This window comes from Meriones unguiculatus, chromosome 3 (genome assembly GCF_030254825.1).
Source record: "Meriones unguiculatus strain TT.TT164.6M chromosome 3, Bangor_MerUng_6.1, whole genome shotgun sequence".
In the NCBI taxonomy this organism is placed as follows: Eukaryota; Metazoa; Chordata; class Mammalia; order Rodentia; family Muridae; genus Meriones; species Meriones unguiculatus.
This window is the reverse complement of record NC_083351.1, coordinates 91,003,027-91,021,590: the sequence shown is the minus strand read 5'-3', so window position 1 is coordinate 91,021,590 and position 18,564 is coordinate 91,003,027. Positions and strand designations below refer to the sequence as shown.

At 45.0% G+C, this 18,564-nt stretch overlaps 1 protein-coding gene across 1 annotated transcript in view; it reads right to left on the bottom strand.

The window, feature by feature from the left end:
- The window catches only part of Ahrr (aryl hydrocarbon receptor repressor), a 73,454-nt gene extending 55,314 nt beyond the window's left edge, over positions 1 to 18,140 (bottom strand). The window contains exons 1-3 of the mRNA XM_021631437.2: positions 18,078 to 18,140; positions 9,751 to 9,823; positions 3,390 to 3,571 (exon numbers count right to left, since the gene is read on the bottom strand). Of these exons, the coding sequence (XP_021487112.1) occupies positions 3,390 to 3,571; positions 9,751 to 9,815 (247 nt within the window). The 5' untranslated portion in view covers positions 9,816 to 9,823; positions 18,078 to 18,140. The remainder of the gene's footprint in view (positions 1 to 3,389; positions 3,572 to 9,750; positions 9,824 to 18,077) is intronic.
- Between the last annotated feature and the right edge of the window lie 424 nt (positions 18,141 to 18,564).

Genomic DNA, 18,564 nt, shown 5'->3' with positions numbered 1-18,564 from the left:
GAAGTCTTCCTCAGCCTTGTCCCGGTGACAGCAAGGAGTCCCTGGGGAAGTATAAAAAAGCCAACCTATGATGTTTCTGAACTGTAATAATGGAGACAAGTTTTCCTAGACTTTCCTCGTCAATGCTTAGCGTTACATATCTAAGGATTCAACCTAGTGCAAGCCTTGGAGGACCCAACTTTGCTCCTTGCCCTATAACAGAACATGACTGTCTTGTCCAAACACTCCCCAACTTTTTTCTTCACCCAAATTTCCCCTTTTGTGGATAGCAAAGTATATAAAAGTGGAAAATCCCAGCCCTGAGTGTTACCCAAAGAAGATAGTGGAAGTAGTGAACTGTAAAAAAGTGAAGCCTTGCTGCACACAGAGACCAGATAAATAAAATTAAAATAATCCGCTGCCTTTCAACAACCCACTAAAGGCAACCCTAAATATTCCAAGCAGATGCTCAGGCCGCTGTTACCCTCCGAGGTTGGAGTTTACAGTTCATGCCCTTCTCAGAGGTGATGTTTTATGGCAGTTTTAATGAAATTATCTCATCTATGTGGGTCAGCAAGCATAGACTAAAATCTAATTTTTATAGCTTCACTCCTTTTTTTCTAATTACATAGTTAGAAATGAGTTCAGGAAAATTTTTAGAATCCATTCTCTAATGTACAGCTTAAAGGGAATCGCAAAATTCAGAACTTTGGTGGAAATGTGAAGCAGAGAACTTAAAGGCTGTTACCTTGTCCCCAGAAGCCACAACACCCTTGAGAAGCCTGTGGAAACAGGACTCACTTCACTGCAATACAGTGGGGTCCTCAGACCACAGCGATGTGGGCAGACCAGCTGCGAGTCTGCATTAAAAAACTTTGAAAATGGTGGTGAGATGGGCAAACCACTTAACTTAAGTTAACAACTGGGTGTTTATGCAGACTCCTGGACAGTCTTTGGAAATGGCCAGAAACTTCAGGAGCAGAACCCCTCCGGGCCAACAATGTTTAGGCCTGGCTGAGTACATCTAAGCCTGTCCAGGGAAGAAGGGACCTGGTCTTGCCCTTGTACTAGTTAGCCTTACCTGTCACCTTGACTAAGCCTAGAGTTGTCGAAGAGGAAAGCCTGAGCTCTCAGATTGGCCAGAGGGCATTATTTGTGAGAAATGTTCATAATTGTTAGTTATATAAGAAAGTACCAATCCACTGTGGATGACGATCCTGGAAGTGTATCAGAAAGCTAGCTGAGGCTAGCCAGCCAACAAAGACCATCCCATGACCTCCGCCGTGCTTTTTAGCTGTAGAATGAGTTCCTTGGTTGAAGGTTGTGTGAATGTTAAGAAGCAGGCCTGCCCTCGAATTTCTGCCTTGAGCTGCTGCCTGAGCTTCCCTCACTCATGGAGTACTGTGACCTGAAATTGTAAAATGGATAACCCTGTCCTGTCCTGAGTTGTTTTTGTCGGAGTATTTTCTCACAGCAACAGAAGGTAACTATACCACTCCTCATCTCCACCCCAAGGTCAATGGGTGGCCATGTCAGTGCAAGGACAGAACACATGGTCATTTTTAGTTCTGGATAGAGTTTCTCTACCCAAGGCAGGCCCAGTCTGACTTGAGTGATCTAGACGTGGATGATGGCACAGCACGTTTTGAAAGATTATCTCAATTTCTCCCCACTCTGATGCCCCAGAAAAGCCCTCAAATTTCAGAGGCAAAAAAAAAAAAAAAAAAAAAAAAAAATCTCTGAATGCAGCAGGGTAGATAAGAGTTCTATGGGAAGGATTCCTAGAGTAGAGGAAAATTCCTAAAAAGCAATTCATTTGTGTGTAAAACTAGAAAACCTAAAGGGTGAAATGAAAATGTGATACGGTATTCGATGCTCCCTTCAAGGAGGTTGGGAACTAGCCAGGAACTTGGGGTGCCTGTGGAAACCTCAAGCAGGGGTGTCTAGACAGATGTCAGGCACCATGCTGAACTCACATTTGGCATCCTCCTGATACCAGAACAAAAACCTTCATCAGGGCTGAGAACACCCCATGTGCCAAGAAAGGCCATGCCTGCTAACAGGACACTGAGAGGAGCTATCCAACCCAGCAGCACTGTCTACTCCATCAAAACGTGTAACCATGCTGTACTCAGAAACTAACCTAAGCAGCCAGAGACTGGAAACCATACCCTTTGGATTTCAAACGTCTTTAAGCCTGTCACCTTTGGCTGTCACACAATGTAAAGGCTGCCTGGTCCTATCTATGTCTTCAAGCCCTTCAGATATCCAAAGTCCCAACCAAAACCTGGACATCTAAGGAAACAAGATGATGTGTCAGGTCATGGGATAATTCTCCGCACAGGCAGTGGGAGAAGCCAAGGTGAACACAAAGGAGAGTGCATCGCTGACCACCTACCCCAATCTTTCACAGGCACCTTTCCCAATCCTTCTCCCACAGGATGAAAGCCACAGTGTGCAAAAAAGGTGAGAACCCTGCTACCCTTGAGGATTCAGGACAGCTAGTAGAATATCCCTAAACCAGGGTGGATTGGAGTTTCAGGATGCAGGGAGTCCCTGGAGTTGTAGAAGACAGGGCTTGGCAAGTTATAGAGGGCAGAAAGACTTTGCTAGAGCATGGTGTGGGCCTCAGCCCACAAAGCTATTCTGGAGGCACCCTGTGGTACCCAAGGTAGCAATAAACAAAAAACAATGTTGGCTGTGGATGCTAGGCCTCCTGCCTGTGGTAACCCTATTCTCTGTATCTCTCTCTCTCTCTCTCTCTCAGAATAGATCACACTATTTCCTGAAGCCCTACCAACCCCACCAGCCATCCCAGCTCTGGGCATGAGCCAATTATTCCCCGGAGTTGCCCACCCCCAGGGCTGTCTTGGCTCTAGGCACTTAGAGAACCCAGGACAATCCTAGCAAAATGGATAGAAGCCCTGAAGCAAGAGTGTCACTGCTGCTGGAGAGATGGCTCAGAGGTTAAGAGCACTGACTGCTCTTCTGAAGGTCCTGAGTTCAATTCCCAGCAATCACATGGTGGCTCACAGCCACCTATAATGAGTTCTGGTGCATAATAAGATCTGGTGTATATATAATAAATAAATAAAATCATTAAAAAAAAAAGAGTGTCACTGCTAATCAGGAACCAGAGGAATCCCACAGATGGTTCAGCCAACAACCAAGGATCTTTCTGTCTAGGCAAGGTTAGCATGGACAGGAAGGGTTGCATGGTGGTATTATCATTATCCACATATCTGATCACAGTTGGCCCAAGTTAGACACATCTGAATTCCGGTGGACACAGGTAAGACCCAACAGAGCACAGGAGAAACCCAGCTAGACCAGGAGGACCCAGATCAACTCAAGTGGACAAGTAAGACCTAGGCCTAGATAGACATATTGTGCACAAGCAAGAGTCCTACCTTGGAAGAAGCTCTTCACCCTGAGGTAACTAACGCTGAGACGCAGGACGGAAAGCTTGTCCAACTTGGCGATGATGTCAGGTGAAAATGGCAGCAGGCTGGCCAGGTGGTCCAGCTCTGTATTGAGGCGGTCCCGGTGCCGTTTGGAAGGATTTGATTTCTCAGCCCCCATGGTAAGCCTCCTGTGGGAAGAAGGCCTTAGTCATATAGGTTCCCCCCAGGGGCCATTGGCCCCACAAGGAAGAAACCATTCTCTGTGGTGACTCCACTAAGAACATGGAAGCTGCTGCCAAGACAGAAAATGCTTATGAGAATTAGAGCTCACTCCTCCTTGAAGATGCATATGAAGTAACTGAAAAGACATACTAGCAAGCTACAACCTGATATTTTGAGGAATGTGAGAAAAGTCTCAGGCAAAGATGAAGGGCATGACTACTGACTAGTGACTCTGGAGCATTTCTCAATTCCCCTACGCCAGGTTTCTAGAGAAGGGAGGATACCTAGCTAGGGCAAGAATGTGCATTGGAAAAATATATATGCTTTTATCTAACTTCCTTCAAAGTCTCACAGTACTGAAGCCAAACTTAATATGCAATAGGAAAAATACAACTTTCTTGCTAGAATGGTGACAGTTTCCCAACCCCACAAGCAATCCAAACAGTTCTTGGTCATTTTGGTTCCTAGGACAATAAATTTCAGTTTGAACTAGTCCTGAAAGTCCAAATATTAAAAGAGGAATCCAGGACCTGCCAAACAACACAGGTAAGGTCCCAAAGTCAAAGCCTCCAGAGCTCCAAGATTTGGAGGACCAAGAAGGCCTCTTTCCCACCACTCCACATAGCTCAGGAAACCTACCCAACCAAAGACAGTTTCAACAGGCATCAACTACCTGCCAGGAGAGGGAGCCTTCAACCTCCCTTCATCTAACCTCTCCAGGTCTCCCTCTTCTGACCCGCTTAATTGTGGCACAGAATGAACATTTTTGATTCTTCAATCACACACACATACACACACACACACACACACACACACACACACACACACATATACACACACTAAGCCTCTAGAAGAGACTGTAGCAGCCAGAGTAGAGCCAATGTTGGAAAGAACAGAAGAGCAAAAAGACCTGTGATTGGTAAAACTGCAAAAAGCAGGCCTGATTCAGCAGGCCAATACCTCCTGGGGTCTCAAGGAATCTTAGAGGCCCCTCCCTCATGTGCATTTTCTCCTAAAGTCCTTCCTTTAAGTGCTGGAAACTGTTGGCCTGTTTTCTACCAGTGTGGACTCACTTGTAGTGAGTATTTCATGGGAATGTACAGAAACACAGATGACGGTGCACCCAACTGTACAAAACAGGATGTTTCCATGGTTCATCCACATTGTAATGTGTATGGTTGCTTCTTCATTCTTTTTCATGGCTGGTTAATCAAGTATATAAGTGGACCACATCTTATTGATCTTTCACCAATAAATAAATCTGTGGTTTTCCATTTATGATCATTGTGAATACAGATGCTGTGAGCATTTACTCGGAAGAACTTGCTTGAATGTGTTTTGAATGTAGGCACCAAGGACCAGAATTGCTGGATCTATGTAATTCTGTGCTCAATATTTTGAGGAATCTGAAAACAGGGCTGCACTGTGCACACCTGCACCACTCCAAGGACTCTCCAGAAGCACTTGGGGCCACAGTTTCTCTGCATGCTTAACTAGACTTGTTTAGTTCTGTTTTTATTACAGTCGGTGGCTATGAGGTAGTATTTCCTTGGGGCTCTGATTTTCACTTCCCTGATGATTTATCATGCTCTGAAGTTTATCCTGTGCTTCCTAATTTATATATCTTTTTTTGAAAGATGGCAACCCAGTCCTTTGATGTCTTTTGATTGGGCTGCCTTTTGGTTTTGGGTTGTAAAAATTCTTTGTATGTATATCAGGCCTTTATCTGATATATGATTTGTAAATATTTTCTTCTCTCTATTGGTTGCCCTAATCTGTCTACTTTCGGTGTTATTTTAAATTGCCAGCCAAAACTGAAATAGCCTGGCACAGAATACCTAGGACAACCTGGCAAGGGGCCCACTCTATGAATTACACATACCCGAAGACTTCATACAAAACAAAGAGGACATCTGATGGACAGATATGGATAGGGTAAGAGAGTGGAGGAGAATGATGGCAGTGTTGAATAGAGAGAGGGAGACAGCAAAATCAGGGTGGGCTGGGACATAAGCACTTGAAAGAGATACTTAGTGTCCAAAGCAGTGTGATGGCTCCATATGAGGGTGTGTGCTCAGAAATCAGGTCTGTCCTCTTTGCCACAACCCTGGGCCATCCCAGGACCTACTCAGCCTCGGGCATGGATCTTCCCATTTATGCTCTCCAACTTCAGTTACTTCAGTGTCCTGAGACGTCCAGCTGAGCAGGGGCTCCCTAAGTCATAAGCCTGGACTACTTTTAACCTCTATCTAGATCTAAAGTAGAGGTGTCTTGGCCTGTCCATGCGGCAAGGCACTTACACCAGCTCCAGCTCTGACCAGCAGGTCTTTCTATACAGAGCACATGAAGGGTGCTGCCTGCAATAGGCTGGGCCCTGCACTCCAAGTCTCTCTATTAGGCTCAAGGTAGGGCACTGCCCAGTGCAGTAATTGTGGCAGGATCATAGCATACTTTGCTTTCCTCCTCTGACCCTCAAGACTCATAGACACCTGTCACTGCTACCTATTCTCTGCACTCTGCTTCCCAGTATCAGTTCCATGAAGCAGGTGGTATCCTATACAGGTGGGTGAGAAAGGATAGATAATCAGGGGTAGCGGGGAGCAGTCCATCTAGAAAGCACACTCTCCTGGGTTTGTGGTAGGTTCAAATCCAGGGCAAATGTGGAGGCAAGGGTGGAATTCCTACTTACTCCTGAGAGAGAAACAGCAAGAAGTGAGCAGTGGCTCACTCAAGATGACCAGCAGCACAGAAGAAAGAGGAGCAAGAGGTAAGAAGCAATTAGTCAGCCCCACTAGACAGAGTCACAAAAGACCCCCTTAACACCAACAATACAGGACAGAGTGGACCAACTTAACAAGAGATATCCAGGACACTTCGGAAAACATTGATGATTAAAATATAAATGGAAAGGTATTTCATGTTTTTAGGTTGAAAATACAATATTGTTAAGATGCAACTCTTCCTGAAAATGATCTACAGATTCAATACCATTTCCACTAAAATTCCAACAGGGATTTTAACATGATTATAACATTAATGCTCAAGTTTACACAGAAGGCAAATCACCTAGAATAGCCAATTGAAAAGAATACACCACAAGGACTTACCTCCTGATTTTAATGAATCACAGAGCCAAATGTAAAACGGAATATGAAACTTTACAAGAAAATGTGTATGAAAATCTTTCAGACTTTTGGGTAGTCACAGGCCTTTTAGTACACACATGCACACACACACACACACACACACAGACTTTTGGGAAAAAAGAAAGTAAAAAGCAGATAAAGAGAATCGGGTTTGTTGCTGTTTAATTTCTTGAGTTCTTTATATATTCTGGACATTAGCCCTTTGTCAGATGTAGGATTGTTGAAGATCCTTTATTGTTGTCACCATACAACAAGAACATTTGCTCAACCATGTTCATAGCAGTTTTATTTGGAATAGCCAGAAACTGGAAACAACCTAGATGTCCCTCATCAGAAGAATGGATAAAGAAACTGTGGTACATTTGCACAATGGAATACTACTCAGCCATTAAAAACAAAGAAATCATTAAAATTTTAGGCAAATAGATGGAACTAGAAAAGATCATCATGAGTGAGGTAACCCAGACTCAGAAAGACGCACATGGTATAGACTCACTTATAAGCAGATTTTAGTCATAAAGTACAGGGCAGACATACTACAGTGCACAGACCCCAAGAAGATAAGTCCAATGGGCATTGTAGGCTTAATGTGGGCTCACTAGTTAGGGGACTCGGGGATATCTCTCACATGAACTATGGTGCCTGCTTTTCGATCACTTCCCCCTGATGGGACTTCCCTACTAGGCCACAGGAGAGGAAGATGAACTCAGTCCTCATGTGAATAGATGAGCTGGGGTGCCTGGGTAGGGGGGCTCCCCTATTCTGAGGAATAGGAGGAGGGTGGGTGGGGCTGGGAAGAGAGGAGGGAGGGGCCTATGACCAAGATGTAAATTGAATTAATTAATAAAGAAAAAAAAAACACAAAACAGTAAAAAAAAAAAAATTAGGGATTTTAGTATCACAACTTCCACATTGTCATGACATTAAGACAGTGTCCCTCAGTGGTCCTAGCGATTATGATGTGGAACACCAAACATGCTGTTGGTGACACCAGGCATTCACTCCTGGGAGGAAGTTATGAATTAAGACATACCCTTAACTACCAAGTGACAGCTAGGGTTCTGAAGAAGAGGAATTTGATAACTGAATGAGCACTTAGAAATCACTTGGCACTTACAGCATGGTCAACGGCATCAGCTTCAGGCTGCCTGTGTCGTTTACCCACACCCTTACCTCCCCCGGAGACAGGTGGAAGGGCCTGGGCATGTGTGCTGCAGATTTATATTGCAGCTGGAAAACACAGAGCCTAGTGGACATCAAAAGACCGAGTTAACACCCGTGGGAGAACACACTTCACATACTCAGACTGTGCAGCAGGGAAAGTGCAAGCTGTGGCACAGACTCCGAGCTGTGCAAGTATGTATGCAACATGATCGCGTATAGAAAGCAAAGGAACACACGCTGCGCGCACATCCCAGGGAGCCTTCACAGGCAGTGCGAAAGCCAGGTGCTTTTTGCAAAGGCACAAAGTGTGGAGACATTCCCCGGAGTTGTGAGCCAAGCAAGCATTCTATCATTTCTGACATCCATAAATCAAATGTTAGCCGGGCTTTGTGGTGTTTGCCTTTAACCTTAGCGGTTGAGATACAGAAGCAGGCAGATCTCTGTGAGCTCCAAGCCACTCAGGGCTACATAGTAAGACCATGTCTCAAACACAAATGAAATAAAATAAAATGTAAGTATTCAGTACCTCAAACATTGCCTCACTTTTGCATTGGAGTAAAAATATTATGAAGGCAAAAAACGAATCTACACTTCCTTCCATACTTCCCACCATATACCACTGTTTCAGCTGAGTGATAAAGTTACTTTCTGTCCTTATTTATCTGATAAATGTTATATAAATAAACCTAAATATCTGCCATAGAGGAGCACATTTCACGCTTACTCTCATGGGCTTTATGTGTTTTCTTCAATGCACTCAGATCCCCCCCAGCACTCCCCCTTATCAAAGACCTACATTCCAGGCTACTGCAAACACTGCTGTTCAGTGCCTCCAATATCCAAGTAACCATTTCAAAGTCCAGCCTCACCCTCAGGGCAACCTCGGCTTCTTGCAAGTCTTTGGATTCCCAAGGTCTTAAATCTATACAGGATCTTGTAGCCCTGGAGGCCAACAAGAGTAGCTCTGTCACATACAAAGACAGCACAGCTAGAAAGAGCTGCCGATGGGTGCCCCACTTACGTTCTGCTCCACCCCAGCCTCACATATAGCTTATCATACACCAAAGCTGTATCATATATCCAGAACACCCATCCCAAACCACCAAGCCCCCCCTCTCAAACACACACACACAACAATAACAACAACAACAAAACACAAAAAGACACAGTCCCCAGCTGCTGAAGCTCACAGATTCTATACAAGGGGCCAGAGGCAGTCTGTGGGCCTCCTGTGGACGCTATAACTCAGCCGATTCCCTGGAAAGTGTTCTAAACCCTGCTATTGCTGGAATCACCACAAATCACCACACACCCCTCACTTTGACCACTCTGAGGGCTGCAGGTTAAGCCCAGACAGAAAGACCACAAGCAATTGTGTCTCTGAAGGATATGGGTCTAAGCCCTGGGTTCCTCCATCTCGCTACCTTCAGAGACCTGGAGTAGGGCGAATGAGCCCCAAAGACCCTCTTTCCTTTGGAGAGTGAGGACTAAACCCTGGGGCACTTCCCACAGACAGAATGACTCCTTGCTGAAGGGAGCAACAGTTCCAAACATATTGGTGACACATCCCTCACCCAAATGAGACCTCCACCAGTTCCAGCCAGAGCTTTGTGCCTGGGTCGGAAAAGATGCCTAAAGAAAACTTGCCTGCTAAAGACAGCCAGTGACAAGTCACGCTTTCATGTGACCCAAAGACCACCGTGACCATGTCTACCAGGAATGCTCTCCAAAGCTTCCTCAGACTATGTTTGCCTGTAAAATTACCCCTCCTCAGGAAGGCATAACGTGTCCCTCGTTTCCCCAGGGAGATCAGGACGGAAAGCATGATACTCTACCGCTTCTGAATGGGTTTCCTTCTCTTCCTTCCAGCGTACGTACACTCTCCCGATGGAATCATCATCTTTGATCCTGAAAAAGCAAGGGGCATTGATTCAGTCACACGAAGAAACCAATGTGGCATCTCCACATGTGCCTCCTATAGTCACCCCAAAGCAGGAAGGTCAGTCAAGGCCCACTGGTTCTCATGCAGGGCAACACTGCAAGCTGGAGTGCGCACTAGTACAGATCATATAGACAGAACTATGGAGAGTTCTACAGTGGAGGACAAAGTGGCTGCCTGGGAGAACCTCTCAGTTTTACTCTGGACAGAACTGTTACATAAGTGGTGGGGCAGGGTGAATGCTACTGAACCTCAAGAAGCTGATGCTTTCAGATACATACCTCCTGCCTGTCTGGACAGCCCCCCCCCCCCACAACCCTGCAGGGTTAACAGGCCCTGCAGTCTTTTGTGTATTATTTCTTTTCAGCTCTATGTGCTGGAATTCCACTACGGTCACTCAAGCTTAGCCACCTACAGCCCAGCTAACGGCATCCTGTGGTGCTAGACACACGCACATGCTCACCACAGAAGTCACTGAAGCAGCCCAGGACCTGAATGTACTTGAGAGTTGACAACTTCACTGCCCTTCATCAAACATAAGGTCCCTCTTTCTTGCCATAGAGTCTTGACATTCCTAGTAGTAAGGACATACGAGCCTTCACAGATTCCCTCAGACCCCTGTTGCATTCCCCAGCAGTCTGAGAATGTAAATGAGTAGTTCTGACTTGACCTTAAGTGGTATCTGGAAAAGGTACCACTTCTACCCCTGGAAGTGGCTGTGAAAGTCTCAGAACTATGTGATTGATCTCCTTTAAGGATAAAGAGAGGCAGGCAGAGAAAAAGAAAACTCATAGAATACATAGTCCATCCAAACACTAATCACATGCCCTAGATTAGTGTGCAAGACTTGAGACTATATACATATATATATATATATATATATATATATATATATATATCACCAGGGATAAAGAAAAACTAACAAAGTTGCCAATCTTCTAAGAAAACTTGGTGATCCTAAAGGTACATGCACCCAACAACTAACACAGTTAAGACAAGAGTTCAGCATGGGTACTGATAACCCACTGTCAACGATCAATAGGACATCAGTACGTGGCATGCACAAATTATAGCTTTCTGTAACTCAGGAGAGCTACAAAACACACCCTTTAGCATGACCAGAGTATACGTTACTTCTGTGCACGTGGAATATCCACCATGATAGACTTTACTGTAGGACTTACGTAATCCCTAATAAATCCCTAATAAATCTAAAACAACAGAAATCATACAAATCATATACTGGAATTAAACTAGAAAGACATCCGGAAATTTCACAAATATTTGAAAAGCAAGGAACTCATAATTAAAATACTTATAAATGAATGAAAATACAAATATACCAACTTTGTGAAATGGAACAGTAAGTACTTGTTAGAAATAAATCAAATGAATAATCTAAACTTCTAACTGAAGCATCTAGAATGCAAACTCAACCTAAGTCAAGCAGAAGAAAAGCAAAGAAGAGAAGGTATGAAACTTGAAACAAAAATGAAGAACAATCAATGAAACTAACAGTTGACTCTTAAAAGAGCAACAAAATGTGAAAGCCTTTATCCAGAATGATCAGAAGAATAAAAGACACAGACTACCGGAATCAGAAATGAGGGAGGTCATTTCCACAAATCCCACAGGCTTTGGGGAGGCTAAAGAGATTACTGATATGGACTGAACTGTGTCCCCACAAATCCATGTTGAAGCTGCAACCTTCACCTAAACATGGGGCATGAACTCAGGCACTAAGGAAGTGAGGTTGGTGGGTGGGTCCTCAGCTCTACAGAGCTGTGCTCCTGGGAAAGGAGGAAGGCAATGAGGCTCTTTCTCTCACCACTTCAAGAAGACAAAGGGGACACGAGGCTATCCACCAGCGGAAAGACACCCTCATCAGAACCTGAGTCCCATAGCATCTCGGTCTTTAATGTCCATCTTCCGGAACAGTGAAGAATGGAGATCTGCACTTCAATCTGCCTAGTCTGTGATAGTTTCCCATGGTTACCCAAGATACAAGGACAATTAGCTTCCCCATAAATCCAACAACTCAAATGAAATGGAGCAATTACTTCAGGGGCACAAACTATTAAAACTCACTCAAGAAAAATAAATAACATAAATAGTTCTATATCCCAACAGAGAAAACTGAACCCCAAATGCTTCCCTGTTATAGTCCACTAAATTTAAAGTATTAATAAGAACAATTCCATAGCTTATGGGAGAAAAACTAAATAATACTCATGTGTGAGTTCTGCCCTATTCTGCTATCAAAGCAAAGATATTACAGAATAAGGAAATTTTAAGTTAGTTCCCTTTGTGAATCTAGACATGGAAATATTAGCACAGAGAATTCAGCAATACAAAAATACACCAGACCTCAATGGAATTTGTCCAAATAATTCAGATTTTTAAAATTCTCTACATCAATCACTGCAGTTCATTATATTACTACTAATAAGCCAAAGGAAAAATATGATCATCTTAATACCTACAAAAATCATCTGACAAAGCCTAAGTCCACTTATGATCATTAAAAACCTCACCTAAAACTATGGAGAGAAAGGAATGTAATGAACTTGATGAAGGGCATCTACAAAAAAACTTAAGCTAACATCCTACTTAATGGTGAAAGATTGAGTCTCCCTCCACAATCAGGAGCAATATATATGTTGTATTTCTCTACTCCTATCATACATCACATTGTGGATTAGCCAGAGAAAATAAGGTAAGAAAACTAAATAAACGTCATAAAACTTAGAAAGGAAGAATTCAAACTTCATCTCTTCATAGGTAATGTGATGATACATATAGAAAATTCCCTGAAAAAAAAAAACACTTTGAAAAATTTCCTATAATTTGGGCATGATGACACAAGCATAGTGCTTCCCGTTAGCACTGGGGAAGCAGAGGCAGGCAGATTTCTATGGGTTCAAGGCCAGCCTGGTCTGCAAAGCAAGGTCTAGGCACGCCAAAGTTATAGAGTGAGACCCTGTCTCAAAACAATTAAAACAAAGGAACAAATGAAAAAAAAAAACTTCATATAATTAGCCATTAAGTTAAGCAATGTCAAAGAGTAAAAGGACAATATACGAAAGTTAATCATACAACTATATCCTGGCAATGAACCAATGTAATGTAGGGTTTTAAAGCTATAGCGTTTAAAATAACACCCAAGTAAAAATAAAGTAGATGCCTCTAACGTCCTGACATGTGTAAGTGGACCTTTAAAGAACAGGAAAGGTTGAAGGGATACTAGAAAAAAGTTAATACAATGAAAATCATAAACTACAGATACAAGAGGCTCAGTGAACCCCAAGCAGAGAGAGAGAGAGAGAGAGAGAGAGGAAGATTACACTGAAGTACTTCATATCCAAATTGCTCATAGTCAGAGACAAATAGAATAATTTAAAAAAACCAAATACTATAGTATTTGGTACAGCAAAATATAACAATAAAGGACAGCAACAGACTCTTCCTCAGAAAGGATACAAACAAAAAGATAGGGAAGCAGCAAAATTAAAGCACATTTAAAAGCATAATAAAACCTAAAAGTGCCTTTCAAAAATCAGTTTTTAAAATTTCTGAAATGCAGGTCTGGACAGATGGCTTAGTGGTTAAGAAAGCTCACTGTTCTTTCAGAAGACTAGAGTTCAGTTTCCAGTACCCATGTCAGGAAGCTCACAGCACCTCTAATTCCAGTTCTAGGGGATCCAATGCTCTCTTCTGGTTTCTGTTGGCACACACACACACACACACACACACACACACACACACACTTATAAAACAGTAGTTGGCAATTTAGACAACAATCATGATAGTATATTGTGAAATTTATGAGATGTGTATATCAAAAGCCAACGGGAAAGACACCATTCATGGGATGGTATAAAAGTACTAGGGAACAGTACTGGTTATCCACCTACTGTTTTAAGGTTCCAAGTCACCTTTGCTTGCCTGTTCTGCATGAAGATACTGGGCCCTTGGAATATTTCTTTTTAGAGGGATCACGATGTTACACCTGCCAGGAGAGGGCACCAGAGGCACCCTGGAAGAGAAAGGGTCCTTTTCTGATTCTGCAACTGATTTTCCTCTTAGCTCTTAGCACTGCAAAAGCTAAAAAATTTAGCAACCTCCTCTGCCACCTGGAGGGTTGAATCATACCTTCCGAATGGCTTGATTCCCATCTCTGCAAAGGGGACCTCCTTAGGTGTTCTCCCTCTACCCAGGGTCCTCTTCTGAGTTCCCTTGTCACCGTTATAGTTAGTCCAGTGTTACAGTTATACTGCTTAAAGTAATAAGTTAATACTGTATTAAATATGAAAGTTAATAAAAATTCAAGAAAATTAAGTCAAACTAAGAAATGATCACACACACATACGGCATGCAAAGGATTTGCTTCTATGTAACTGTCAGGGAGGGCAATGGAGTCTAGATGGCTTGGTTGGAAGAATAAGGTTCAAATTAAGCCATGTCTGCCGATATTGATAATTAGCCATCTATGCTGGTTCATGAGAAAAGTGCGTTCATTGTACAGTTCTTCCCACCTTCATAAAAGGCTTGGAATTTTCCCTAACAAAAGGCACCAAAGGGGCTACAGGAACAATACAGTAGTTAGGAGTACATACTACTCTTACAGAGGACCCAAAGTTGATCCCCAGGAACCACTTCAGGTGAGTTACAAGCACCTGTAACTCCCACTTCAGGAACTCTTACTTTTTAAAAAAGTATAGGGGCTGGCCTGATCATGCACATCTGTAACCCAGGACTTAAGATGCTAGGGTAGAACAATCCTGAGGTCAAGGCCAATCTCAGCTATTATAACAAGACCCCATGTATAAAATAAATGAATTAATAAGTGGGATTTTTAAGAGGAGAGAACACGTGGCATAGAGCGGTCACACTGTAGTTACACAACTGGTGATGAGTCAAGTGGGTATTTACATGCAAAAGAATGAGACTGGGCCCCTGTCACTCAACATTCAGTAAAGGCCTAAATGTAAGAGCTAAAGCTTCAGCACTCTCAGAAACAAAAGGATTACAACAGACAAAAGTAATAAGAGCCTGCATGTCCTTAAATGTGACTGTACTTTTAGTTTTGGTATCAAAAGCACGAGTAACAAAACAAAGGCTAAGTTGGATTTCATCAAAATAAAGCTTTTGTCTCAAAGCACACTATGGGGAAAGTAGAAGAGGTACTAGAGAGCTGTTTCAGTGGTCAAGAGCATTTGTTCTTCTTACAGAGGACCTGGGTTTGGTTTCCAGTACCCACATCATAGCTCACAACCACCAATGTGCGCAGACATGCATGTGGCGCACATAAATAACTGCAGACAAAACACTCATCCACACAAAATATAAAAGGAAACATTTTTAAATTTAAAAAGAAAGTAAGAAGACGATGCGGAGAGTGGCAGAAAATACTGGCAAGTCACATCACACGTGGGCCTAGAAACTACCACAACTCAACAACACAAAGTGCAGGGGAGGGCAGGGAGCTGCAGGAGTGATGAGGTCGAAGGAAAATCTTCAGACTGAAGGGGAGAGTGTCTAAAGAAGTGGGGAGGGGGAGAAGGAGGGAAGAGGTACAGATAGGTGGGTGCTGGGCAGTAGAGATAAGCTGGAGCAGGACAGGTTCCTGTGAGAAGGGATAGAGGTGGGCAATGACATTCAGAAGGCCCACCTTCCCGAGAAGGCCTGTGAGATGCTGGCCTCAGCCTATATCAAGCCTATATCCACATGTCCAGTCAGTGGAATTCTCTGAAAAACCAGATTGGGTATGCAGTGGCTGGAGGCCAGTATGTGAAGCCATCCCACTGGGTCTGCAAAGGACTTCCAACTCAGACAGGAAACTTCCAGGCCACACCCAGGCCTGGCCCCAAAGAACAGGCCATGGATGCTTCCTGACATCCTCAGAGGACCGAACACATACTACACCCATCGAACCAACCTCCAGCTCAGTAAAGTGAAGGAAGGGGATCCTAGAAGAGCCCAAGTCCCAGCACCAGCAGCTTGACCAACATCATGGCCAAATAAGTCTGGGGGCAGGAAGAGGAGGCAACTAAGGATGTATAGGAGCACAGAGGCCACAGCAGAGGGCTAGTGTGAACCATCTTTACTCTCTTACCTCATACAGCAGAACTACAGCAAGGGCTATGATCTGGGTATGGCGTGAGCCTGTCTAGCCTTGTAAACAGCCACTTGCTGTTGATTACTGTTGTCTAAAATATCTTCCTAGATGTCTCCAGTGGACTGCAAGGAACAGACCTAAAACGCAGGTTCTTGCAAAAAGTACCAATGCTGCTCTGTGCCCCCACAGCAGGGGAGCAATAAGCAACTTGATGGCACCCACAGCCAGCTTTGAGTTTTGTCCCCACCTTGGTCTCTGCATAGGTCCCCAGCACAGTGTCCCTTGTGTGGCTTCTTTCAGAAAGGGACAGGAGCCCTGGTGTTGCTGGAAACTTGAGTGGCACAAACGCTGGAGGCCTCTGCCCTATGTTGCTGCCCCAATCCCAGTTGGGGAGCCCTCTCTTCATTAGAGGTGACTCTAGTCCCCTTTCTAGGGTTCTCCTGGAGGAGGTCCACAGTTCTGGAAAGAGGGTCCCTCCAGAAAAGCCGTATTTTGTAGCTGGTTCCACTGTTTGGATTCATGGGCTCTTTCCAGCTGTGGCTTCACACCAATGTCCCTTGTGGCCAACTACGTCTCCTTTCCACATCTTAGAAGCAGACAGTGGACATCTCTTCAATGAAGACTGGTGGACTCTTGGTAGCCAGAGCTGAGCCATGGGGCCATGGGCAACAGGCATGTGAGAAAGCCCTATGCTGACAGCAGGGCCTGCCCTCTGTGGCTTGTGGACCTTCTATTCACTAAGACATGAGCTGATCAAATTTCTCAGGTCAAAGTTAACCGCTATTAGTTTAATATAACAGATAAATAGAAAACAGGTTTTTTTAAGTCCCCTGTGTATGTCGTAACAATATTTCAGTCTCCTTTCTAGTCTTGCACTCCTGATAACTTTGAGACCATGCTGAGATACTGAGAAGGCAAGGTGGAAAGAACATATTTGTTCTAAACACAAACACTGCCAGTCCTGCCCAGGCACGGTCAAATTGTCTATTCCAGTCGCTTTTTCTGTAAGATGGTTGGCAGCAGACAGCTCGTGGGGCTGCCGCTTTAGCTGAACACGGCCCCCAGTCTGGGATAATCGGCCATACACCTGCCCGTGACAAAGACAGCCTCTGCATACCACAGCAGGCTCTCCTAACCAAGCAGGCCACCTCCCCGTGATGGGCCAAAGTGAACCAGTTCTGAGGCTGAGGAAGAAGTAGACACCATCAGTACCCTAAGCTCTGGGAATAAGGCCCAAAGTGCCACACAAGTTTCTCCTAGAGCAGAACCCGTAAGTTTAGCAGGACGCCGTCCTGAGGAGCCAAGCTACACCCACCACGCTGGCCGGGGTAGCCACAGCTAGAAAGATCCCACGAACCCAAACCGTGGAACCAGCTCTAAAATACGGCTTTTCTGGAGGGACCCTCATGCCGGAACTGCGCAAAGCCTGGACCTCCTCCAGGAGAACCCTAGCCTAATGAGGAGAGGGCTCCCCAGCTGGGATTGGGGCTAGGGCCTAGGCCTCTCGGTTTGCGCCACACAGATTTCCAGCAACACCAGGGTTCCTGTCCCTTTCTCAAAGAAGCCACACTTCGGAATTTTCTACCACTCAAAATCGGAGAGAGCAAATATTTCTGCTGCCACTACTGGCGAATTCCTGGAATGGTGGAATTCCCTCCAAAGCGTCAATCGCAGGTTACTGCCCTCTGATCTTCACGAAGGGGCTGCGCCACTTCCCCTGGCTGTGCCTGTGGTGCCTCAGTTCTAGAAACAACTGAGGCAGACTGTGGGGAGCCGCCTGCCAACATCTGCAGAAAACCTTCTAAAAGACGTTAGGTCCAGGGCAAAGGACTCCCTCGTGCGGGACAGGTATATGCTCATTTGCATTGCGAGAGTGAAGAGGGTCAGGATACCCGAGAGACAGGGGGAAACTGACCTGACTGGCTTCCCTCAAAGGTCTGAGTGTCAAGAGAGGAGCCCCTGGAGTGCCCATCACTTTCAGCAATTCTGGGCCCTCCAGACGCAAAAATAAGTGGGAGAAGGGGCCCCAGACCAAGCAGGACAGTCTCAGAGTGGCCACTGCAGAGGCGGAGACCGGAGAGCCCGCGAAGCCCGGGAGCACTTACCCTGGGCAGGCGGGGCGCAGAAGACCGGGCGCGCCCGCTGAGGGAGCCGCGGAGGACAGGAGCTGTCAGCTCTCTCATCTCGGGACCTGGCCTCAGGACCAGAGAAGGAAAGCCCCACCCCAGCGTGCGAGCCGCCCTGCCCCGCCCGGAGCGGCAAACGCAAGAGAAAAGCGGCAGGGGGCGCACACACATTCTCCTCCCTGCCTGCCGCGCGCTTTGAGTGGCTGAGGTTCCTGGGGTGAGGGCCTGGACAGGATGACCCTCGTGCCCTTCAAGTCCCCGCAGTCCCCCAGGTCTTTGTGCCTAAATGTGGTCTTACCCCTGGGCCTCTCGAGGTCACAGAGCAAATTTCCAGTTTGTGCACCAAATCCCACCTGGGCCTGAGGAAGTCCAGGTATTCCCCGTTTTGGAGAGCTGTGGGTTGGAGCCTCTTGGCCCCTAGGGCCAGAGGGTGAGAATAGGTGACCTAAATTTAGCGTGTCCCTCC